Genomic DNA, 24,927 nt, shown 5'->3' with positions numbered 1-24,927 from the left:
ATACTATACTATATATTGCTTACGACATATAGATAGAAATATATTATATTATTTATACATATATAATTATGTAATATACATATATAGTTCATCAACATGAATAGGTGCAACACTGAAGATGAGAATATTATTAAAAATCTGATAGAGAAAGTATAAAAAAAAGTGTGATTAGATATTTCAACGAGAAAATAGAAAGATCAACTAATTTCTAGGGGATGAAACACTTATCGCTAAAATCATTCTTGCATTAAAAGTTAGAATGTTCAAGTTCCAAAGAGGGGAGGTGGCCATGTAACATTATTATATTGCAGGGAAGAGGAGCTCGCCACTAACTCTAGCAAGGAGACTGTCCTATCTGACGCCACCACTGCCAACCATAACCACGTTATCGATAATAAAGCATAATATTTAATTAGAAAAAGAAAGAAACAAAAATCAACAACAAAAAAAAAAAAAGTTATTCGATCAATTGACACTGTACATTAAACCACCATACACCAAAATCATCGTCAGTTCCCATTGACGTTATCCATCATTAAATAATATTGTTACCAAAGTTGTTATACATATATCTAGAAATTTCTTGTAGGACAGATTTCAGACTGTGTTAATTAAAGACGATATTTAAATATATAATCATACCTGATATACGATATTTCAGGATCTCGTTGTATATTATACATACTATATACATATAACAATGTTACGAATATTTCGGCATGACCCAGTAAACATTTGAAAAAGATTTAAAAAAAAAAAAAGTGGAAAGAAAAATCTTTCCATACTGTAAAATAAACGATCGGTTTCTTTGTTTATAAATTATCGTTTGTATTTATTTTCCACATCAATGTAATACACATACAGATATATATAAATTACATATTTATACAGGATGCCCCATTTTGATTGAACCATTTTGATTACTCGAGAGGATGAGGTCGTACGAAAAAACTTTTGATAAAAAAACTGTGGGCTTCGGAAGGGGGCAAAACCTGACGCTTGATCACTTGAAAAAAAAAAATTTGGACAGCGTGAAGTTTTGTCCCTTTTGCAACCCTACAACTTTTTTATCAAAAGTATTTTCTTACGACCTCATCTTTTCGAGCAATCAAAATGGTTCAATTGAAATTGGACAGTGCTGTATACGATGATGCGCTGATTCTCGTGTGTCCATGGGGTTTGCGTTATCGATCATCCCAATAAAATACTTGTTGTCCTAAATATCATAAATTTTTTCAAATTAAAGAAGGAATTTTTGGTCTTTTTTTTTCCAATCTAAAGTAATTCATAACACGGTAAAATCGAAATTATCGCCTCAATATCCATACAAATTATGTTAGTCTACTACACAGGCCAGTGAAATGTTGTATATAATACATATATATACAAAAATATACCTATGAATATAGAAACTGTGAAATGCATTATATATAATCTCTGGCTCTAAAAAGCATTGAAAAAGAAAAAAAACAGTATGGGGTCTGAGAGCAGAATGTACAACTCTTTCTTTGTTTCGAAAAATCGTTACTCTAAATACCATGTACATTCAAGGTGATATAATGAGAGTGCAGAAAAAAAAGCAAAAAAGCAAAAAAGCAAAAAAGCAAAAAAGCAAAAAAGCAAAAAAAGCAAAAAATCAAAATCCAAAAATGAAGGAAAAGTTGTACGTATCAGCCTAATACGATTTGAAAAGAAAAGAAAATACATCAACATATAATGTTGTGTACGACGTATCAAAGTTGAAATCATATCGTTATAAGTGATGGGAAAAGAGGAAATTTTTTTTCTTCGTGTGATCAGAAAAAAAAGCAAAATTAAACTCAGATAAAAAAAAAAAGAATGAAAAATATAACTGAAATTGAAATTAAAGATAGCAAGGGTGAGAGTGAAGAAGAGGGAGAGAAAGCGAGGAGAGAGTGAGAGGGAGTGACAGAGAAAGAGAGAACCAAGTAAATTGGCAAGGTCTGGAGAATTGTAAATTTGGAAAAGTGGCGTGATGTTTTGCAGGAGCATGCTAAACTGTGTGAATGCGTTAGAGGAGCACATACCGCCAGCGGAGAGCGCTGCCCTGATGGTGGCCGAGGAGAAGCCACATCCTGACTCATGTAAGGCCTGTCAACCTGAACAAGATCACCCTTCATCACCTATCACCATCACCAAGTCCATCACCGCAAGGCAAACAATTCCTCAGAGCTGGCTGTAGCCGTAAAGCATAAATGAAAAATCCAAGATTTCGTAACATCCGCATGCGGATACACGGCATATGATCGGTCCATCATTCACTCTCTTCCGAGTACATACTACCCTATGGGTGAATTATAGGGATGATTGCGAACATGCAATTAAATACGTGCTGCTGCAGTCTTATCTATTTGATATGTGGGTATGACAATACATTAAATAAAATATAGTATATACCTACTCGACAGTTTTATAAAAAAGTATATAAGAGAAGATTGCCGGAACTTTTGTACATATGGTGTACATAGAAATATCACACATTTAAGGGAAGGTGGGGCAAAATGGGATACTTGAGGAAAGCCCGAGCTTTGTAAGACTTGAGTATGATAGGAATGCCTATTCTTATTTGTATTTGCAATAAATAAGAAAGATTTTCAGTTAAGATGATAAAAAAGAATGAATAATTATTTCATTGGATATTGATGATGACATTTTTATTAATATGTGAAGTTATTAGCATCAATATTTCTTCGAAATTAGATTTACAAAAAAACGATGTTCAAAGTCCCTTTCGATCATTTTTAAGAAAATTTTTGGGGTATACCCATTTTGCCCCGTCTTCCCCTATTTATATATCTTATATTTATACACACAAATTGTACACACCTATGTTATATTATCGTCATCATTATTATTATCGTTATTATTATTATCTCACAATAATTAGAAGAATTTTGCACTACGTTAAATTATCTATAATTCCCACGAGTTAGTTATTGAATATATATTACATGCATCGGTAGTTCCATGTGAAATCAACCTCTTCTAAACCCGACCCCTTTTGCCTATCTTTGCTGAAACTTTTTTATTTTCATCTACCCCACTAGAGACATTTTTTACAATTTTTCAAATTTCTTACCCGACCCAAGAGAAGTAAAAAAAAAAAACGTCCTTTTTCCAAGTAGCTATAACTTTTTTAACAATTGACTGAAAGAAAATTTCAGATGGAAAAATCTATGAAAATTTTCACTGTGTTGAGAAAAATCATCGATTTTTTGAAATCGGACACTTTACATTCTTTTTCTCGATAAAAAAAAAAGTTTGTTGGGTTTTCCTCAATCTTTAACTTTTTCTATGGGAAACTTTTCGCCTTTATTACGAAATTAATCTAACACTAAGTAAGTTATTTCAATCACGTCCCGATCAGTCCATTTTTAAAGAAGTCATGATTGAGTTATGAATAACGTTTCAGCAAAATCAAAATGGGCCGGGTTTAAAAGTGGTCGATTTCACATGGAACGCCCCATATATGGTGATATATATACTTACTTCCACGCACCAAATTTTCTCATATCAATCGTTAAATATTTCTGTTATCAAACGCATAATATCTATATAACATTTTCTTCTTCTCCTTTTCTTTTGAACAGCACTTCACGTTATCGAATACCATTACACAATAATATATCATCACCACCCATATGTTTGATTAAAATTATTAAATGATTCAATTATTGTTTATAGAAAAAAAAAAAGGAAAAAGAAACATCTTACAATTAGTTGCTCCATTGAAGTTGTATTTATACTGTACCACTATCCAGCACTCTTCTTCTTTTCATATACTATATATAATATCGGTCTTGACTTATATAGGTATATCATACGATTCAATGATTTATCATCGTATCAACCATACGATATAAATATATTTCCCTTTGAATAGCGCAATAATTTATTTATACTATTCATATGCAATATACAATAGAAATACACGACAGCAGTTCGTATGAATCACCTCAAACTTATATTCTGTATACTGTAGCGGAATTGTTTGCTGACTGTCCCACATTTTGCATGCCACTCATTGTCTCTGTATGTCTGTAAAATTTTATTATTTGTAGTGTCACTATGTAGATATAATATTATATATATTTTTTCTAAGTTCATTTATCTATCGATTCACTTCGAGCCAGAAATAATTTCATTTAAAATTGAATACGCCTTACCTCGATGCGGTTGTAAAGCTATTTGTTTGTTGGAATGAAAAGATTTAGAAACTAAAACAAAACCAAGATAAGAAAAAATATTTTTGATCCACCGTACATCTATTATAAATATTTATCGTACATACTTTCCGAATAATTTTGTCCATCTGATTTTCGGTATGGGACATTTTTTGTTGCAACGATCAACCGGACATTCGGTTTCTCACAATTTTTTATTCTTCATTCTCTCAATTCTATTGCACATGATTACAATTACTACGGCATAACAACGTCATTTGGTTTTATGAAACAATGAGGAGCTGATACAACGTTATCGGTTATCTCGGACGACCATTTTTTGAAGTATTGAAAATTCTGTAAAAAATGATACCGAGGAAAAATTCTAAAACCTGATCGAATTCGAATGATTTGTCTCACATCTTTCACTACCACCCTTCTTTGTACAGTAGTTGTTTATGGATTCAATTGATTATACTGGTTGATTATCGTTATTAGTTCATAAAGTACATCACCACTAATTTTTCGATGTAAAACAGACATACACTTCAAATTATCTTATTTATTTGTTTCTCACCTTATTTTTATTTCCATAAATATTCATGTTACTTCAATGCATTTGAATTATACACCGTCGACACTGGCCTTTGTAGTAGCTTTAATCGTAATGGGGAAAAAAGAAAAAAGAAAAAAAAACTGCAACAATGATAATGGTAATTTTTATATATTATATAGCACAAAACTGTCATATACGTATGTTTTGCGGCATAAGAATTATTATATGTATACCATATGCATACACAATTATATGCGGGAATTATGTGTGTTTTTGATTAATTAATCAAATTTTCTTTATTCATCAATTTTTTATTAATCTATACTATCACATGCCAATATAACAAGAATGAACATTATTACTTATTTTCATGTATTGGAAAAAAAGGAAAATTGCTTTTTTTCTTTTCTTCTTTCTTTTACTACAATATTCAAATTTTTCATATATATATATACACATAATATACAGCTATGGTGACAATATTTATACATATTCGTTGTACAGATTATATAATATACATATATAGCATGTTGTGTGGTGACACGCATGTAATCAAGCATGCTTACATTAGTTTTGTTATGTGATTATTTCAATTATTGTTAGTTTTATTATTTTTGTTGTCAATATTATTATCGTTATCATTATTGTAGTCAGCGGTTAAGTATATATGTATACTTATATCAGTCTGACTATAATTTATAATGATGTTATACATAAATTAGGTATATATTTAATTAAAAATATGCCGCCAATTAGTGTGTATATATATATATAAATTAAACTTCTTTCGTTTCAATTAACTATACATTATTATTGAAAATATTTTCATAGTCTATAATATTGTTGTAACCGCAGTCGAGTTTTGATACGCGTTCATTTTTTTCGAAACTCTTCACAAGTTTTCACCCAACGTCGGTTTCTAATTTTCCTTTGATAGCTGCAGGAAAGTATTTTCACGTCTCGTAAGATTTGATGTTAATTTTTTTGTAATTAAATGCATTCGTTTTTTCAGAAATGGTATATTAAATTATTGGCAGTGAGAAAGTCGTGTGACCCTCGAAATTGTTTTAATTTTTTTTTACTTCAAAACCATTCAAAAAGTTTTTGAAATTCAAATCGTCAGAGCAGATGAGCCGATTGGTTCAAGAATATCAAAATTTATACCACAAGTCAGTTTTAGTCCTCTCGAGATAAATGACTTGTGAGTCATGATTTTGAAAACAGAAGTAAAAAAAATTCCGTCAAAAAAATAGGAAGAAAACTTTCTTGCAGCTAAAGAATATAGAATGAAACAGTAGGGTGTCTTGTTTCTTGTGTAATTATAGGGGTAGTTGATCGATCGATGTTTTTTCGTAAATGTAAATGTGAGTAGAATAAAAGAAATGATATGTGTGTCGGTGTAATGACTTGTACGTGTAATTTGGCATTTGAACGTTAATATTGAAGGTATGTGGACAGTTGTGTTTGCAGCTGGCTCAGAGCGATCTTCAATCGCACCCGCTCAACCGGAGAGACCACCGCCCCCGCTTCCCCCGCCACGATTTCCGAACAGCGGTGTCTGACAATGGGAAACTCCTCTTAACATTGGGAACTTTATGATGATGAACACACCGATGCCACTACCCCTGCTTCTGAGTACCAACAGCCTAACTTTGGAAAATCATCTCTACGAAATAATAACGGAACGCAGCAAGGCATGCGCGATGTTCCTTAGAAATAGTTTACGTCGCGCTGCTAATGCAACGACTCTTAATTGGAACATTAATCCAAATGAGAGTAACGCACATTACACGGACTCTTAAGAGAAGTTTAGGTCATCAGTGCCTGTTTCAGTGGTGTCCAATTAAATACGGTCTAATTCACATATAATATAATACATATATGTATATATATACATACACATATATGCATAAAATAAAAATTATATGTATATTACATATATATATATATATAGATATATGTGTGTGTGGGTGTGTGTGTGTGTAATCTACGTACTTAAAATTCAAATCAAAGGACATTTAAATTGAAGGGAATATAAAAAACACACACACTTCAAATACCTTAAGTAGCTTGTAGCCCCTCGTAATTAAATTATAATAGTATAATAATTATTATAGTGGACATTATAGAGGTCTATACATATATACATAATATTATGATATATTAATCGAAAATGATTAATATTTGTAATTAAATGATCAATGCTCATTGATACAATCGCAATTATTGTGACCACACTGAATTATATATATGTATGTCTAACGGACTAATAGAATGAAAAATTTTGCGAATATTATATATACAAGAAATAAATGAATAAACAAATAAAATAAATAAATGATAAAAAAGTAATGATAATTTAAATGAAATAAATTTAAAAAATTGTCGGTGCGATGGAAGATTGCTTGAAATTTGTAACACACGGATTGCAATACGTCGTTGACTGAATAGATCTGAACCTGAAGGAAACTGAATTTTCGAATGATGAGCTGTAGAATTATTGTGAATTTGCAGAAAATGAGAAATCTTCCATTGCATTTACACATTGTGTATATACATGTATACTTATATACCATACATCATATTCTGCAAGTGTATTATAATCCTCCATTACTCAGTAGTATATATTATATAGTTGAAGTTATTATATATCTGGTAACGTAGTATTGTTCCGAGTTGACATTACTATTACATAAAAATAGGGATTTATCTAAACTTTTTAGGGCCTGAATTAGATTTCTTTATAAATAAATATGATATAATATACGGACAGAATCGTCTATTTGACAATGTTCTTTATCTTCACTCAAATTAAAGAAATCATTGTTATTGAATAAATACCGAAAACGGTGAGCAGCAAGCGAAATAATTGTTTCAATTTCAACACATCTCTCGATTGAAATTCCATCACATTTATCAAAATGATCCTTTTAAGTTATAGCTACCCGATATCGCGTCAAGATCAATTATTGCAGATGGTGGTTGAATAAGTTTGTTGTCTTTCTTCGCGTTTTACCATAACTGAAGATTTGTATCCTGAGTTGAGTAAAAAAAAAGAAATAAAAGTTGGAAAAAAAATTATGTACGATGGTCTGTTTGTACCGACTATATTAATTAAGATGTAAACTATTGGAAATTTAAGGTAATAATATGATATAATATAATGAAAACTAGTCTAGATTCGGTAAATAATTGAGAGAAGGGAAAGAAAAAAATAAATAAAATAATTGACTAAATAAATAAATGAAGAATTAAATAAATGAATAAATAAATAAAGAAATAAAAAAAATTCAGTGCTGCGCACCATATAACGTATATGTAATTTAAAACGAACTTCTAATTATAAGCTGTCCAAAACATACAGAATCAGTGAGAAAGGCAATAAAGCTATTGAACTGAAAATATGCTAAAGTAGGTTTCCTCGCATTGTGGTACTATCAGACTTTACGATATAATATTAATAACAATTTAAGTTAGGTATAGCTACTAGTGAAAGAGTAGCGGAATCTGAGAAAAAAATGCTAACATCCGATGGAAACCAATTAAAGGCTATGCCAACTTATATGAAATAATAAAAGTGTAGGAAAAAATAAACACACACGGTCTCTCACTTTGCATAATGGCTGTTCAATAATTGCGGACCGAGTAAATGCTAGCATATCCATTTTTAATATACTATAAGCTTATAAAAATCAATATGTACTGGAAAATAGAAGCAATTCGTTTGACTCAAAACTATAAATGCGTTAACTCTGCATTGAAAAATTAATTCTAAGTGATAATCGAATAATAATTATTTCAAAGTTTGAAATACTTTTCATCTAGTAACTATAAGGTTCTCATATGTTTCAAGGATCATGCTATTCAGCTGGAGTACACGGTACAGCCGTGAAACTGTAAGAAAAAAATCAAAGACAAATTTTTTGAATAAAATACAATGTGCAAATATCGCCCTATACAAATTTAAATTTCATAGAAGATCTTGAGAAAAATGGCGTGCATAGATTGTTTTGAGTCAATAAATCAATAGTAAAGCTCATAAACGCAAATTAGATAGAGCCTTACAAAAGTTTGGATCAGTCCATCGAGCAAGTGATCACATGAACAATTTGTAAAATAAGTTCACTGCCATACAAAATAATTATTATGACTTGCGCTCTCACTAAAGCGCCAACGTTCCAAATGTGGATGTGTACAGTTATGTGAAGATACTAATTTATAACATAAGTATAATTACACGATGATACTGAATATTATGATAATTCATTTTATTGTTTCTATTATTATGATTATTATCATTATTACGTATAGAACTAATTATTACAATATGGTGATATCAAGAACGATATACATATTTAGACTAAAGATAAATTAATTACAGAGCTACTATAAATCGAATAGAAATGAATAATTTTCAAGAATCTAATAATATAGGTTGTGCCTAGCTACCCAGAAATTATGTGGGTGATCTGCACCTAAAACATAATTATGTTCGGAAAAACTAGCAAATCTCTGAAAAATCTACCACAAATTGTTTAAAAGTTGAGTTTTTCATTTTTTTGAATCCGCATAAGGCTCTGTAATTGAAGTTCATGCTAGTAGCCAATAATCACAATAACATACAATAGAGTTTTACGAAACAACCTATACTTACCTAATTTGTAGAACCAATATTGTACAGTGCATAATATTCTAATCTTACCGAAACTTGCGCAGTTGTTTAATATCAGTTTATAGATAAACATCTCTTCGTAGAATCTCAGAATAATTTGCTTCTTTACAGTGTTTCTTGGCAATCTACCTATTGATATTTTATGCTAGTGAAAAATACTATTGAATACATGAATTTGAACAACAATTTTATCTGTAATAGGCAGGCTACATATTTTGAATGTACATTGAAGCAAGTTTCTCATGTTTTCTGATTTGAATTTATTTAATTCTGTGCAAAAATATTGAATAAAAATATTGATAATAGCACGTTTTATCTATGACATGATAGATCGAGTGAATATTCTTTTTATTTCATGCCGAATCGTTGAAACTTACTGTTGGTTGTGGAGTTTCTCAGGTGGGTAATAAAGATCCAGGTATGATTGCGTTAGATTCTTTATTGTTCTACACTACTATCTTTTAGGAAAATAAATTAGAAGATTTGTTGCATATCATTTTATTCGTTATTTTATTTATTCACAGAATAAAAAACATTCAATATAATTTGGTTTTCATTCATCTCTCCTTACGAAATTCTAGGAAAGTCAATAAAATTGGACAGATTCATGGTAATAGATCGTTCGATTATCTTCGATTTTTTTACACTCATCTCTAGGGCTTGCACTCTTGATGATATGGGTCCAAAGTACGAAAATCCCTCCATGTAGGTGGTAGTGCACTATGTAGGTGCAATCCACATCGTTTACAAGGTTCACTAAATAAGTTGATCAGGCTATGGAACCACGTCTGTAAAGAATATTTCCTGATAACTGTCAGAATGGAATATTTTCAAAGTTGCCCCTGTAGTGGCAAGGTCGATGAGTTATAAACTGACCATGAATGATCGAACGGCGAGTTCTGGTAGCGCAGGTGAGTAAAAGTGGAGCATAGCTGCATGTGCGTTCTCTGTAACTTTTCTGAACACCTTGTGTCTAGATTCTGTCCACAAATCCATCGTTTCACCATATCCCTTAACTACCACCCATTCAATCATCAGTCCCTTGAATGCTATTACTGCTTTCAAAACGTGACCGAGTGTAACATGCAGCACAGCATTAGATGCAAATGGACGAGATACAGAAACTGTCATGTCATTGAAGAGTCGGTCTATCGTCGCTATTACTGAATCTACCTGCCTGTTAAACGCAATTAAAAGACATTATGAATGTCGACACAAATTTTGATGCATCGCTCTAGAAAATGAGCAATGGTAATTAAGACTTCAATTCTTATCTACCAATAATAGCGATTTATACTTACTGAGGAGGAACATTGTGACTGCTGGTTTGCGTTCTGCCTCGTTTGGCTCTACTCGAATTTGTGTAGGATCGTTTTAAAGAATTCTGACTCAGGAGAGTCTGCGCTACACTACTATATTCATGAACTTTGTCTGTCCATTTGTAACTGTTGACCAGAGTACCATAAAGAGCTTGTCTATCTTGAGTAGTTTCTTGGCTCAAGTAAGTTGTACTTGCAAGATTGAATGGACCTGGCGGCGGGTTCAATGTATTAACTGCCTGCTCCACATCCCTGTACACATGTTTTTGTCAGGATATGGTAAAATGATATTATTCAGCATGTTATAGCATTTGCTTTTTTAAATAAACTATCAAACCTTAAATTTCCATTGACAGAAGTCAGGAGCTCCTGGAGCTCCAACAAATATTTCGCCTCTTTATTTTCGTCTCCATGATCGGCTCTTAGCCCGTTTCCAAGAGAATCAAACACTTGACCTACACTAGATCTTAGAACTTTTATAGCAGTTAGGGCTGTTTGTAACTGTTCCATTATTTACGTGGACATATATCAGATTATTTTCAATAATGTAAAGTGGAAACACACTGAACAACAATAACAATGTTACAGGTTACGTTCTGTAGGATAGGGACGTCACAGTTTTTTTAACACTGGCCACAAGAGGGAAGCACTAAATAGAAAAGACTTGGAAAAGACCAGGGACCCTTCAAGACGAGAAACCGATTGCCAAAGACTTTTTCTCGTTTTTCCCTCCACTTTCGGCTGTATCACGTTTTCGAATAGAACAACTTTGAGGATATAAAAAACTGGATCCAATTTGTTCCTGAAATTTTCTTGATACATTTACCAAAATTTTATAGATACTTACCAATGCTTCCGAATTCAGAATGATGGAAAAACTTCACCCAGGTGTTGAGTTTCTCCAAAACCAAAATTCAGAGATATCCTCAACTTTTATTACATGCTATGAATTTTGAAAAATTCTAGATATTATAACAAAGATTTTTTTTCTCCAATTCTCCGTGTATTCCTCGCGACAACTTGGCCAGGTACATTTAATGTAACCATATACGGTTCCTTTCGCTCCTTATAATTCCTTTCACGAAATTCCATCGGTACATTCCTTGAATAATTATCCAGCTGGAATGAATAATAATTGTCCTTCTACTAAATAAATTGACCTATTCGAATGGCCATATATTGTATATAAACCAAAAGATACAACACATATCAGAAGTGAAAATGTTAATGTTGAATGTTAAATCTATATAAGACTCCAGTCTCTTGTTAAAGAGATAAACGAAAAAATGAATAAAAAAATATATATAATTTATACATCATCGTTATCGAGGCCGTCGCGTGGCGTGAATAATCCACAGGCTGCTTTTATAAGTATGTGATTGAAATGCTCCATGTTCGTGAGCTGCTTTTATGTAACAGTGTATACTGCACTCGAGAGTCGAAACTAAAGAACTGTACCGCCAAGATGCTAGAGGCAACGAAAGTAATCCGATCGCCAAGTAATATTCCGCACAAAATTCATGAAAATTTGTTCTCCAAAGTACCTTAAAATCAATGATTTAAATTTTTGCAGAGAGAAGATAAAAAAAAATCAATCCAATGATCGATCATCAAAGACAGACGCGGTACGGTACAATTACATAACATCACTAATTAAATTTCTGAACTTATTGAATATACCGATCGTTGTATAGCTATACTATATCGAAAAATACTTTGGCCACAGAGTGTAAGTAACGCTAATCAAGGAGACAGTGTGGTGAAACTGCTTAGAAAATAGAAATCAGGCTATAGAACTGTGTTATACGGCCGGCAAAACTCCAGAGATAATTTGCCTAACATATTCGCTATTATATACGCTGTTTCGGTCCATACAGATCGTTAGAATTAGGAAAATACTTTCCAATTCTGCGAGGGGATTGTTGGTTCAACGAGGGGAAAATAGGGTGCATTGAATCACCGCCAGATAAATTGTAACGACTTCGCTTGCCCTATACCTGTACTCCGCTATTTCTAATGCGCGCGGATTGCGGAGACTTCAACGCCCGCACTGCGCAGTATTTCCAGATTCCCAGCGCCCTTCTCGTTCGAACGTATACTTTACCTAGGTATGATACTACAGTGAAAGTTTTGATGAAGGAACCCAAATTATTTTCGGAACAGAATTTAATAATATATTTAATAATCTTCGATAGAGTTTTTATGGATATATCGAACGTTTTACAACAGAAATTCGATCATTATCTTACAACACGTGCGGATCACTGAATCATAGAAGTATTAAAATTTTTTACATGCTTGTAGAATTACCTAGTTTATTGCTCCCATGAGTAAGCTGGAGAAATGAATACATGGGTACATACATGTATATTTATTATGATATACATGTTGTTTTTAAAATTTCATCGAGGAAACAATAACCATATAATCATTATCACGTTATATCAGCGTAGGTATATGTATTATAAATGAACAATTGCGATGATTCATTTATTTTGTTTTAATTATATGATACTCAAACGGCAAACAGGTCTGTAGGTAATGATAAAGTTCCTTCGCCTGCATGTACGCGATATTATACGCAGACACATGGCTACAATTACGTAATTATTGGCTGATTTAAAACTCGTTTGAGATTAAATTCGACCTTCGTTGTACGTCTGACTTACATACACGAAACATACTTACATACTATCTCACATGATTTGTGCAGATTAAGTTTGCCCACTATAGGTAAGATCACATATTGTTACGCAAGTGTTATTAGCCCACGGCAATATTATTCTAGGTACATATGATCACCATTGACAATCATCTGTGCGGTACACCTCATTCTACTACAACATTGATAACCGAGTATTTCTGAACTTTGCGAAATCCGCAAGTAGACGAGAAACAACTCACGTTACATTTCCCAGAATTTTGATTAATGACAGTCAATGACTCGCATGTGTTATGTATCGTACACATATGAACCAACATATTTATTTATACACTTATGTACACGAGAAAAAAAAAAGAATTCCAACGATCTCGGTTAATTGTTGCGGTTGTACGTACGTTCCAATATACACACGAAGTGTTTTATCCGGGTGTATAACATGCAAATGGTATAATAATGCAAGATTCGATTGTTTGCTAATTTTCCCATAAACATCTACTTTTGTAATTCTATGAATTTTCAACGACGTATATATATATACGAACGGGAATTCCAACGTTGAAAACAATTGTAGGTAATATCAACCGCAAAATGATATTATGCTGCGCTTTTAACAATTCGTATGATCGATGAATTTCGCGTTGCACGATAAATTCCATACGTGTGCCGTATACGGCTACTTTTCACATACATGTACGTATACGTGGTATCACATTGCAATTATATTGTCATGCGAATCGCACTAGGTTGGGTGACTCGCTCATTTCCAAGTAATATATTTACACCTGTATTTTCATTGTACTCCGTACACTCGTACGTACGAACGATACTTTCAGTTCACTTTTGGATATTCGATATCTGTTTCACATCGCTGTACCCTATTACTTACCTATGGTAAGAAAACAGATCCGCGTTCTTTCCGAATCTGACGATAAGTTTTATTGTCGCACGAAAAATCGACGCCACTTCAAAAGTACGTAAAAATTTTTAAGAAAAAAAGATATCTCGTAGACAATAATACGAACGGATGTGAAAGAAAAGTAGCTGGAAAGATTCCTCTCCATTCGAAAAATGTGTAAAACTTGTTCCCGGAGGGACGAGGACTGTAGTACACGTGGAGTGACCCGAGGTCCGAGGGTTTTTTACCTGCATTTCACCCTCTTACGTGTAGCCGTACACCTATACGGAGACGTGAAAACCGTCGGCTTAGCGACCTGGGCCTCGCTTATCTATCGGATAATGAGTTTCCGAAGGAAATATTCGGAATTTATAAACGCGCCGCACGTCTGCTGCATTAGAGTCGTTTGCCGGGTATAATAGAAGGTGGTCTGTTGACTGCATCGGACCGTGAGGTTGTACGTACAGTCGTACGTACGTACATTCGTAGCATATGGTGAGCCCCTCTCCTGGAGGTTTTCTCGGTGCCTCCAGTGGTAATTGAATGACGAGACGACGAGACATCGAGGAGGAGTGAGAGGGAATTTGGAACTCTGGCAAACCAACTGTAGTTAGTAGTTTATAGTAACACCGATCGTCAGTCTCGTCGTTACATTCCCTGTCTCGGGCTCCGGATCACAATGTATAACGATACATTCGATATATCTACCCATTTCACTTGCGGTATATTATTATAATAATAACAACACACGAACTGATAGCGGATCTCAATGAAATATTAAACTTATTACAACTCGTATTCGATCAGTGGAAACTAACGATAGATAGTCGACAACCGTGCGGTCAGCGAAGTGGTGATTTTATTGGTCAGTGAAAAAGAAGAAATACAAATACTGAGAGCAAAAAATAATTAATTAAAAAAAAACTGCTGTACGATACATAAATTTCACCGAGAATATGTATATTTTTTAATTTTGTTCTCTCTTGTGTAAATCATGTGCTAATTTTCCAACAGTTCATTGCACGTGAAAGACACCTTGGGATATATACTACGGTATACATATATACTTGTACCTCGGTTAGTGTTTCAATATTAAACATATATATATATATATATATATAGGTATATAAGTATCGAATAAAACTTACCCACGCGTGAGTCGAGCTTATCGATATTTTTTTACTTTTTTAAATCCATTCAGCGCGATGCGTGGAAAAAAGAATGCCGGAGAGCGGTATGGAAAACCTGCGACATAATAACGCATGTATTAAATTCCGAGCGGGTTTTTAATGCGTAGAAATATGGAACAAGCAAATGTAAATGGCTTGCATTTGATTCGGGACGCAGCGCGAGTTCGATCACGTGGTTTTCAGAAAAATACAAAATTAGAATAATCTCGAATCTGCATATAGATTTTCACATGAAAAATACAAAACTCCACTATTATCGTAATAAATGTGCAAAATATTTTGTTCGTGAAAATATTCATCACAACGAAGGAAAACTTTTACTCGTGCGTTTCAATTACAATGCGTTGAAATAATAAAAGAATAAAAATCTGCAGCAATTAATGATAATTAACAACTATATGCATACGTGTTATGAATGATAAATATGTATACGTATGTATATCGTGGAATATGAACTTCAATTAATTATTACGCAAACAAGTATCATGTAGGCCGGTCCGTACAGATCGAACGTCTTGACAAAACTGCTATGAGTCGCGTTTGATATGAATCGTCCGTATGCGGCGACGCCATGTACACGATTAAAAGAACACATACATATACATGCGTGTAGATGGAAATTTTATTCACACATATATCTTGAACCGAAATCAAATTACTCCACAAAATACGCGGTGCTTGTGTGAGTACAACTATCTGTTCCACTTCTTTTCTTTTTTAATTTTTTTTTTTTTTTTTTTGCTCCTTTTGTAGAGGTTTTCGTTTTTACCTTTCGTGTTTTTTTTTTTTCTTTCGGATACGCGATAACGAGTATATCAGCCGCCTGGCTGATAAGGTCTGTGTAAAAGTATTCGACTGACTACTAAATGGGACATGATTATACAATTCAAGTGATAATGAAAAAATGTTTCCACGAATACAGACCACGTGCATCACCTCGATTGAATTGCGACGATGTTATATTATGAATTTGGAATAGGTATGTTAGGTGGGAATTGCATGTCATTGTTGAGATAATTTCCGAAGCGACAAGTAACCTAATAAAAGATATCTCATACCGACACTGATTATCCTGCAATATAGCTAGCTGTCCGCTCGTTTTGCAGCAGCGACAATCATCGCCTGAACAGTATATTGAAAAAAAAAAAGATCTAGAGCTTCGAATTGATTATTCATTCGTTCGTATATCCAGTTGGATTTTTACGTCGTTAGAATATAAAATTGTATATACTTATATCCGACTAATGAAACCGGTTTATAACGATACTGGATAATCCATGAGGTGTGAGCGACGCAAGTTTGCGAAAAAATAACCCCTCCGCTATAGGATAATATGCGTGCATCAATTTTATGGTTTATCTAAAATTCTTGGATAGGATATCATCGCTTGACGCCATATATACATATAATATGTATACGTTATTTGTAATTTGGGAACAACTTGACGATCTTAATTACTCGGAGTGAATCACTATTCAGATAAGATTTGATCACTTCGAGGTCTGGCTGTATCGTATGCCTCGCGAGGCAAATATGATACGGCTAATCGATTTCGAATGATCCTAGTATTACATAGCTGCGAAAATCGTAAAACAGCTGGATCTGATTGTCATGTATAGTATCCATCCCTGCTTTTGATGCCATTCAAGGGATCATTCCGGCAGAGAATTTTCAAAAAATCGATTTTTCTTTTCATTTTTTGAAAGCATACCTATCTCAAAATATTGTGCTGGAATCTCCTAACGAACGGGGCGTTCTAAATATAAGATTTTGCGACATGTACGTTGCTAATTGCACTATCTGAACTTTTTTTTAGAAAATCTTGAAACGCGTTTATCTCATATTCGACACATGAATAGCTCCAGCGCGATTTAGAATCAGAAAAAGGTCATCTTTTGTTGTTCTTTTTTTGGTAAAATCTCCGCCATTTTTCTATTTATCAACGAAGAATGATATCCTTAGTATCATTTAGCACTGGAATCTTTGTTGAGCCCAATAATCATCATATCAATATCTATAATAATACTTGCGTGGAAAAAATTCACAAAATAGACGCTTTCTTTGAGCGTCTGAACAAGAATAATCCCTTAAGCCATTTTATATAATTAAACCGAGTAACCGTTTATCTGTAAATGATAAATTTTACACTACATTCACCGCTCTCCAAGTCCCCAGCTAATTATCGACCCCGCTAGGAACAATCGATAGATAAATAAATAGATAAATGTGGGTAGGTATAATTAATGTATATTGTATTACGTGATTCCAATTGGACGTAATAAAAAAAAAGTATCATTTTTCTTGAGATATTATCAGAACCTCTCGACGCAATATAAAGAGAATTTACGTGACTATGGATATTTAAACAATGGGTCGTGTGTATAACGGTTAACGAGATAAAATTCTCTTTTTTATTGATAGCCAAAACGATGATAATTTTTGCAACGAATAGTCTCACCTGATAAGACCCTGAAGGAGGTGTACAGACTGTCCGAAATGGAATTTGCCCGTCACGTCTAATCCACCGTCAGTATCAATAGGAAAAACGTGAGCAGAACGTCACGTGAAAATCGTCGACGTCGAACTACAAAAAAAACGCCTTCGACGAACCGATTGGTATATCACCGCTGACCACGATGGCTGTACCCACGCTCGAGGTGAGATTGATCAATTACGTTTTTATGATTCAAAATACCTGCTTCAACAACCACAGCTTGCTTGCGACTCACCCTATTGCACTATTTTCTGAGCATCGTTTCCATGTTCCATTTTTTCATTTCTCAATATTCTCGCTGGAATTCGAATCTCCTGTCTAAATTGATCCGTCCGTCAAAATAATCGAGTCGTCGCTAATCATCGTCCGGACGCTTCATTTCATTAAAAATATCTCTTAATCGGGTCATATTACCTGCGGTTACCATTTCTTGTATGCCATTTCTTTTGTCGACATAATAATCGAAGCAAATCGTCGAAACAATACGTGTCAATCTTGTCATCTGATATGCACGCGTCATCGTATTTGTATATACGTTTTATCTAATAATAACAAAGAGTAATAATAAAACTAAGATTTATCATTCGTGCGCGTAGAATTACATTATGATGTTCAATGAATATAGATTTACATCGATTATCGGATAAAGATAATGATCCCATAAGAAGTTCCAACTCGAGATATTGACAGGATACATCTCGGTATGATCTTGGCTGGACAGCGCACGTGTATTATCTGCATCGATACTTTATACGTATAGGTCAGTCAATATAGCTGAAAAAGCCTAGAGGCGTTTTTCGTACTTGAAATATTTTCAATTCTCTACAAAAGTCCCAACGACAATAAAACGATCCCTTCGTGACATTGCGAGATATTAGCAAAAAAGAAAAAAAAAAGGAAAATTGACAATTTTTGTTGTTTAAATAATTCTCCGAAGCAATTTTGCTTCACCCGACATACGTATAGGCTTTCATCTACGCGTTGTAGTTCAAAAGGTAGTAGGTACGAGTCGCTTTCTATATAATTTAATTAAGAAGAAAGCTTTTTTTTTTTTTGCTCTATTGACTGGCCTGGTAACAGAGCGATGTTATCTTGGTTGCTTTTTTTGATTATATCAAACATCGCATTTCTTTAAATTAATTGTAAGAATCATTCTTAGATAACTGGGAAAAATACCTTCAAGTGCAAAAATCTTGAAAAGCTCCAAGCTTCGTCGGGAGAAGATAAGGTTGAATTATCTCGGCGTTATATAGGCTGATCACATTCGTATACATCGGACAATTAAAAATTCGATAATCATATCTGCCGTAACCACATTCTCGAGTATGGACTCTTATTCAATAATCATACATCTTTATCCTACTCAACTTTGATTCGATCAGTTTGTTTTCATATGTTTGTACAATATAGGCTTTCAGTCCAGAAAATAGCCGCATATTACAATCGCGTTCATTTGATAATCAAGCAGATCAGCGATAAGAATTCTGCTGAAGAAGTGACGGTAGTTTTTGATTGAAAATTAACTCGAGTATCTTGGAACACCTAATGATGGATAGCAAAATCAAATCGTGTCTGTTTTATCTGAGCATTTTTTTCACGTGGAAAGCTTAATAAGCTTTTCAACTGGTACGTATGAATCATTTTCTGAAGTATATATGTATTATACATGAATGTATTCATGTGTAAATATTGTTTTGCGCCTTGTACAAAAATAAGATTGTTCGGAAGAACATTTCAGTTCTGATTTTTGTTCAACTGAATAATCGTTCTATTTCATATTAATTGTACGTTGATGGTGTGTAACACGTAATGGATATACCTATTCAACGTTTGCTTTTCAGTCTACTTATCGACGAACAGTTGCTATATAAACACGTGATATTTGAGTCAGCGGATTCTTCGGACAACGAAGTGCTAAACGTGCACATCGTTCAAAATCAGCCAGACACTTGATAACGCACCCTAAGTTTTCCACGTGAAAAAGTTTTCAAATAAAACAGATACGATTTGATCTTGCCATCCATCATTAGGTGTTCAAAGATAGTCGAGGTAATTTTTCCATCAATAAATAACATCACTTCTGATTGTTCAATAATCGCGAATATAATTGAAAAGTAGAATTCTCGTCGCTGATCTTCTCGATCGTCAAATCTATATGATTGTATAGTGAGTCCTATGGTTGGGCTATTTTCTGGATTGAAATTAGTTTACTGTACAAACATATGAAAATAAACTGATCGAATCAAAGTTCAGTAGGATGAAGACATGTGACTATTACGATAGTCGTAATTGAGAATGTGGTTACGGCAGATATGATTATCGATTTTCAATTATCTGATGTATGAATGTGATCAGCTTATATAACACCAAGAGAATTCAATTCGTGTTTAAAGAAAGAATGTTTATAATGTCAGTAAAAACTAAATAGAAAAAAAATCTCTCTACTTTTTCGATGAAAGAGGGTGACTTTTTTGGCTGAGCTGAACTCAATTAGGAGATGGTTTGAATTTTGAGTATTTAATAAGTTTCACGAATGTGAGACTTTCGGGTTCGTTTGATCTACGCACTATTTTCTGTTTGAAACCTATAATCGAATCACAGATCAGATTTGATTTACCAACTCATTGTCAGGACTACGAATTTCACTGAGCTAATGAGTCTTATACACAGAGGTGGCGCCTGATCGATCATTTTTCCGATTAAAGACGGAGAAAAAAAATCGGGTGACTCAATATTCGGTCGGTGCGGAGGGTGAAGAGGTGCGAGAAACACGTTGCACGTCGATATCTGTAAAGAAGTAAAAAATAAAAAATTTGAAAGTCATGCACATTTTCAAATACGAATGATTAACACGAGGTTGATAAGTCTGACTCAGTCATGGCATGACTACGTTTTTTGAACTACAGGTAAAAGTGGAAAATGAGTCCAACGAGAGCTGTACCTACCCACCCAACTGTATCTACCTTCTAATTTGGCTCGGCCCCCCACAAGTCGGGCATTCATCCAGAGCAATCACGTTTTTTTCACTCACTCGACCATTTATTCACACGGATGCATTCGGGCCATCCATAAACACAAATTTCCGTTCAATTACAAGTTTTTGTACTCTTATGCTCGGCAGTTTTTTACTTTTACATCCGATTACACAATTATTCTCGCCTCGATGAAACTACATCGGTAGAAAAAGAAAATAGATCGCTCCAAATTTTATGTTGGACATAATTATCACGAATCGATCGGTCTCGGGTCTTTTCGATTGATGTTTCGTCTGTGTTATTATTTTTCTCCATTTTTTCCTCAGGTAGAATGTTTTTCGATAGGAACTGAATTATGATTTCGAGAATCTCTGACGTGATTCTCATTTTCAGGGTTTGACATGGTTCTTGTCTTACGCAATTCTGTCGGCTGTTCTTGGGATGTTGCAATTTGGATACAACACCGGTGTCATCAACGCACCACAAGCGGTAAGAAAGGCGTTATAGATTATTCCACATGCAGAGTGGTACTCATCGGACCATTCTCTGATCTGATCACTGTTTAAAATCCTTTTAAAAAAACAGAATATCCAGAACTTCATGAGGGCAGTTTACAGAGAGAGGAACGGTATAGATATCAAAGAAAGTCTAGTCACGATGCTGTACTCGGTAGCCGTCAGCATATTCGCCATCGGCGGTATGATCGGAGGATTCAGTGCGGGGATGATTGCCGACAAATTCGGCAGGTAACTTCAAAGACAATGGCCGTTTGACAAATCTGCAATTTTTTTTTATCCTCACACTTTCGATTACTCTTCAGAAAAGGGAGCTTACTGCTGAACAACGCGCTGGGCATCCTCGGGGCATGTCTAATGGGTTTCTCCCAAATGGCCCAATCCTATGAAATGCTGCTGATCGGTCGATTGGTCATTGGTATCAATTGCGGCTTGAACACGTCGTTGGTTCCCATGTACATATCCGAAATAGCACCGCTTAATTTGAGGGGTGGCCTGGGCACGGTGAACCAGCTCGGTGTTGCCGTCGGTCTTTTGGTATCTCAGATCCTGGGTGTCGAGCAGTTACTGGGAACGGACGCAGAGTGGCCGATTCTCTTGGGTTTGGCGATATTCCCCGCAATTCTACAATTGATGTTGTTGCCCTTCTGTCCGGAATCTCCCAGGTAAATAATCGGAATTCAATGACAAATCAGTTTTCGGTACATCGTGCGATTGCGGTCGAATACAGTGTTTGTCGTACGATCGCTTAGATATTTGCTCATCACGAAGCAGTGGGAAGAAAAAGCGAGAAAGGCATTGATGAGGTTGAGAGCCACCAATCACGTGGACGAAGATATCGAGGAGATGAGAGCGGAACAACGCGCCCAACAATCGGAATCATCTATTTCAATGATCGAACTCGTACGTAGCCGAACTTTGAGGGCTCCGCTTATCATCGGTATCGTCATGCAGCTGTCCCAACAACTGTCCGGTATCAATGCGGTGGGTATTATTTTCTTCTCCAAAATTTTCGATCCTTAACGGAAATCTGGTTAACGTGAAATTATTTCGTAGGTGTTGTATTATTCCACGAGCATGTTCACAAGTTCCGGATTGTCGCAAGAAAGTGCAAAGTTCGCAACGATCGGCATCGGTGGCATCATGGTCATCATGACTCTGGTTTCGATCCCGTTGATGGACAGGACGGGACGACGCACGCTGCACCTGTATGGTCTCAGTGGAATGTTCATCTGCTCGATTCTCATTACAATTACACTCTTGATAACGGTAAGGGTGGATCGAAGTATTCGTCATCTTTGAAAAAGGAGTTTTCCGACGCCTGGTAAAAATGTTTTCATTCTACGCAGAGAGTCGTTGCTTGGATGTCCTACCTTTCGGTGGTGTCGACGCTCAGTTTCGTGGTATTCTTTGCCGTGGGACCAGGCTCGATTCCATGGATGATCACCGCGGAGCTGTTTTCGCAGGGTCCTAGACCAGCCGCTATGTCTATTGCCGTACTCGTCAATTGGCTAGCTAATTTCTTAGTCGGCATAGGCTTTCCGAGCATGCAGGTTCGTCATTCGATTCCATTGTTCGAAGAGCTTATTTTTTCAAGTGAAAGAATTACCGCGTTTCGATCGTTTCTTATCAGAATTCTAAGATCCGTCAAGATTAAATTTTCGATATTCGTTGCAGGCCACTCTCGATGACTACACGTTTCTACCGTTCACGGCGTTCTTACTCATATTCTGGCTTTTCACGTACAGAAAAGTTCCTGAGACTAAAAACAAGACTTTCGAAGAAATCCTTGCCTTGTTTAAACACGATAAAGACAGGTACGTTGCTACCAAGCGAACAAATCCCATGTCTCATAAATATACGAGCGATCCTTCGGTCGATTTCTGAGAAAATCATCAATAATGTTGACTATTTATAAGTTTATATGTTTTTTTTTTTTTTTTTTTTCTATACAACATATTTTGACGTGTCAAGAATCTCTCACTTTTTCTTTCAATCTTCCATCACTTCTATTTTCTTTTTCGGGATAATTCTTGTGCGATAATTTTTAAAACAACTCTTAAGTATTATGTTCATTTTTTGAGCTTATATATTATGTTCGTTTGTATTTGATTGAATAATAAATATTAATACATTAGACGCTATTCACACACTTTTTGCAATCATTTTCTCACCTCTCAGGTCAAGTTTTTAAAATTCAAAATACCTAATGTCACTTTATATGTTGTTCTGAAGCAGGAGAAGCTTGAAGGACAGCAAAGTTTACGGGTGAGTCTTGAAAAATGTTTCATTTTGCAGTACCGTACTTTTATGCAGATTAAAATTCAAGAAGCATGAAAAAATTTCAGTAAAAGCGTGACGGCAGCCTATATTATAACGGAGAGAAAATTACCTCACAAATTAATTACCGTTGAGAATTGAATGAGAAAAATGTGGAGCAATTTTTTAAATAGTTGCAAGGTCAATCACTGAACAGACAGATGCTCCACGTACTGTAAAATGCATGAGAACAATTAACCTGGAATTGATTGCAATGGAAATTAAATTGAGCATGATAAATTTCTGTGTAAAAATCCTCCATTTTTTACAAAGCAACTTCGAAATTTTATCGCTTGTGTCCGTATTGTGCTGCTTATATAATTCAAGAAAGATTTTTGGGAGCTCTGAGAATTATTGAAAAAGATTGTAAATTTCCAGCACTTGCGTTGATACGGAATTATTTCTGAAATGATTTTCGAACCGAACGTCAGGCGTTGAAGTCTCCAAGAAGAGAGGTGATCGCGGTGTATCATGATTATTGTATTGCAGGGAAGAGGAGCTCGCCACTAACTCTAGCAAGGAGACTGTTTTATCCGACGCCACCACTGCCAACTATAACTACGTTATCGATAACAAAGCGTAATATAATTTAATTGAAAAACGATATTTTATCTAATCAATCGTCACTGTACATTGAACCACCCAAACACTGAGTGTTATCGATTCTCATTACTGTTACTCATTATTAAATGATATTGTTACGGAATTTTGTTAAATCTAAGAATATTTGTAGGATAGATTGAGACTGTGTTAGTGAGGCGATTTGGGGTATACGATCATCCCTGATATACATATGTCAGGATTTTCTTATGTATATATAATATTACGAATGTTTCGACATGGTTCAATCAATGAACGTTCAAACGTATCTACCTACTGTGTAATGAATAAGCAATGAGGTTTTACAAATTCTTTTTTGAATTAATTTCTCTCATCAATATTGAACATATATGAAATCATAGAGAAGGATATTCTTACAATAGTATCATCAAATTCGTCCATATCATCAACACAAACATGAGAAGGGTTGAAAGCTCTGACAGAACGCTGTTTTACTAAAAAAAATCAGGACCAAGCGAAAAGCCCCGTCGGTCAACGTCCGACAGTGTAAGTTGATTGTTTTTTTTCTTGGGAGCTTTTTAT

At 34.5% G+C, this 24,927-nt stretch overlaps 3 protein-coding genes across 21 annotated transcripts in view; 2 read left to right on the top strand and 1 right to left on the bottom strand.

Annotated features, from left to right (window-relative positions):
- The window catches only part of LOC105685801 (glucose transporter type 1), a 30,433-nt gene extending 20,699 nt beyond the window's left edge, over nt 1–9,734 (top strand). For 9 of the 11 annotated variants that reach the window (XM_048650934.1, XM_048650936.1, XM_012400221.3 and 6 more), the window contains 2 exons: nt 2,008–2,105; nt 6,199–9,734. In XM_048650934.1, the coding sequence (XP_048506891.1) occupies nt 2,008–2,105; nt 6,199–6,302 (202 nt within the window). In that variant the 3' untranslated portion in view covers nt 6,303–9,734. Of the gene's footprint in view, nt 1–311; nt 647–2,007; nt 2,106–6,198 lie in introns of those variants that run through there. The other 2 variants (XM_012400222.3, XM_012400223.3) reach the window with 2 other exon arrangements.
- Nucleotides 9,735–9,894: 160 nt separating this feature from the next.
- Nucleotides 9,895–16,056, bottom strand: LOC105685743 (mediator of RNA polymerase II transcription subunit 27). Of its 3 annotated transcripts, none has more exons than XM_048650942.1 (6): nt 15,888–16,056; nt 15,440–15,536; nt 11,069–11,850; nt 10,714–10,983; nt 10,289–10,589; nt 9,895–10,200 (listed from the first exon to the last, which is right to left on the bottom strand). In XM_048650942.1, exons 3-6 carry the CDS (start codon nt 11,239–11,241, stop codon nt 10,066–10,068), a joined length of 879 nt encoding a protein of 292 aa, XP_048506899.1. In that variant the 5' UTR covers nt 11,242–11,850; nt 15,440–15,536; nt 15,888–16,056; the 3' UTR covers nt 9,895–10,065. The 3 variants fall into 3 exon arrangements, with proteins under 3 accessions (XP_048506899.1, XP_048506900.1, XP_012255526.1); XM_048650943.1 differs by having other exon boundaries at nt 15,954–15,993; XM_012400103.3 differs by having other exon boundaries at nt 15,440–16,056.
- On the top strand, nt 14,914–24,693 carry LOC105685792 (glucose transporter type 1-like). 7 transcript variants are annotated; one of them, XM_020852211.2, is made up of 11 exons: nt 14,914–15,344; nt 17,903–18,138; nt 21,344–21,439; nt 21,536–21,696; nt 21,771–22,130; nt 22,218–22,449; nt 22,522–22,734; nt 22,815–23,018; nt 23,143–23,282; nt 23,701–23,733; nt 24,274–24,693. In XM_020852211.2, exons 2-11 carry the CDS (start codon nt 18,118–18,120, stop codon nt 24,365–24,367), a joined length of 1,554 nt encoding a protein of 517 aa, XP_020707870.2. In that variant the 5' UTR covers nt 14,914–15,344; nt 17,903–18,117; the 3' UTR covers nt 24,368–24,693. The 7 variants fall into 7 exon arrangements, with proteins under 7 accessions (XP_020707870.2, XP_012255629.2, XP_012255627.2 ...); XM_012400206.3 differs by having other exon boundaries at nt 14,914–15,368; nt 23,704–23,733; XM_012400204.3 differs by having other exon boundaries at nt 14,914–15,368.
- The last annotated feature ends 234 nt before the right edge of the window (nt 24,694–24,927 follow it).

Source organism: Athalia rosae, chromosome 2 (assembly GCF_917208135.1).
Source record: "Athalia rosae chromosome 2, iyAthRosa1.1, whole genome shotgun sequence".
NCBI classification, from domain to species: domain Eukaryota; kingdom Metazoa; phylum Arthropoda; class Insecta; order Hymenoptera; family Athaliidae; genus Athalia; species Athalia rosae.
This window is presented reverse-complemented; position numbering and strand designations above follow the sequence as displayed.

What these genes read in the sequence shown, in the direction of transcription:
- LOC105685743 (XM_012400103.3), bottom strand. Translation starts at nt 11,241, where the DNA reads ATGGAACAGTTACAAACAGCCCTAACTGCTATAAAAGTTCTAAGATCT. An exon ending in TCTGTCAATGGAAATTTAAG is followed by an intron (nt 10,984 to 11,068) that starts GTTTGATAGTTT and finishes ACATGTGTACAG; the next exon opens with GGATGTGGAGCAGGCAGTTA. An exon ending in TCGCCGTTCGATCATTCATG is followed by an intron (nt 10,201 to 10,288) that starts GTCAGTTTATAA and finishes TATTCTTTACAG; the next exon opens with ACGTGGTTCCATAGCCTGAT.
- LOC105685792 (XM_020852211.2), top strand. Translation starts at nt 18,118, where the DNA reads ATGGCTGTACCCACGCTCGAG. An exon ending in TGGCTGTACCCACGCTCGAG is followed by an intron (nt 18,139 to 21,343) that starts GTGAGATTGATC and finishes TCTCATTTTCAG; the next exon opens with GGTTTGACATGGTTCTTGTC. An exon ending in TTCTGTCCGGAATCTCCCAG is followed by an intron (nt 22,131 to 22,217) that starts GTAAATAATCGG and finishes ACGATCGCTTAG; the next exon opens with ATATTTGCTCATCACGAAGC.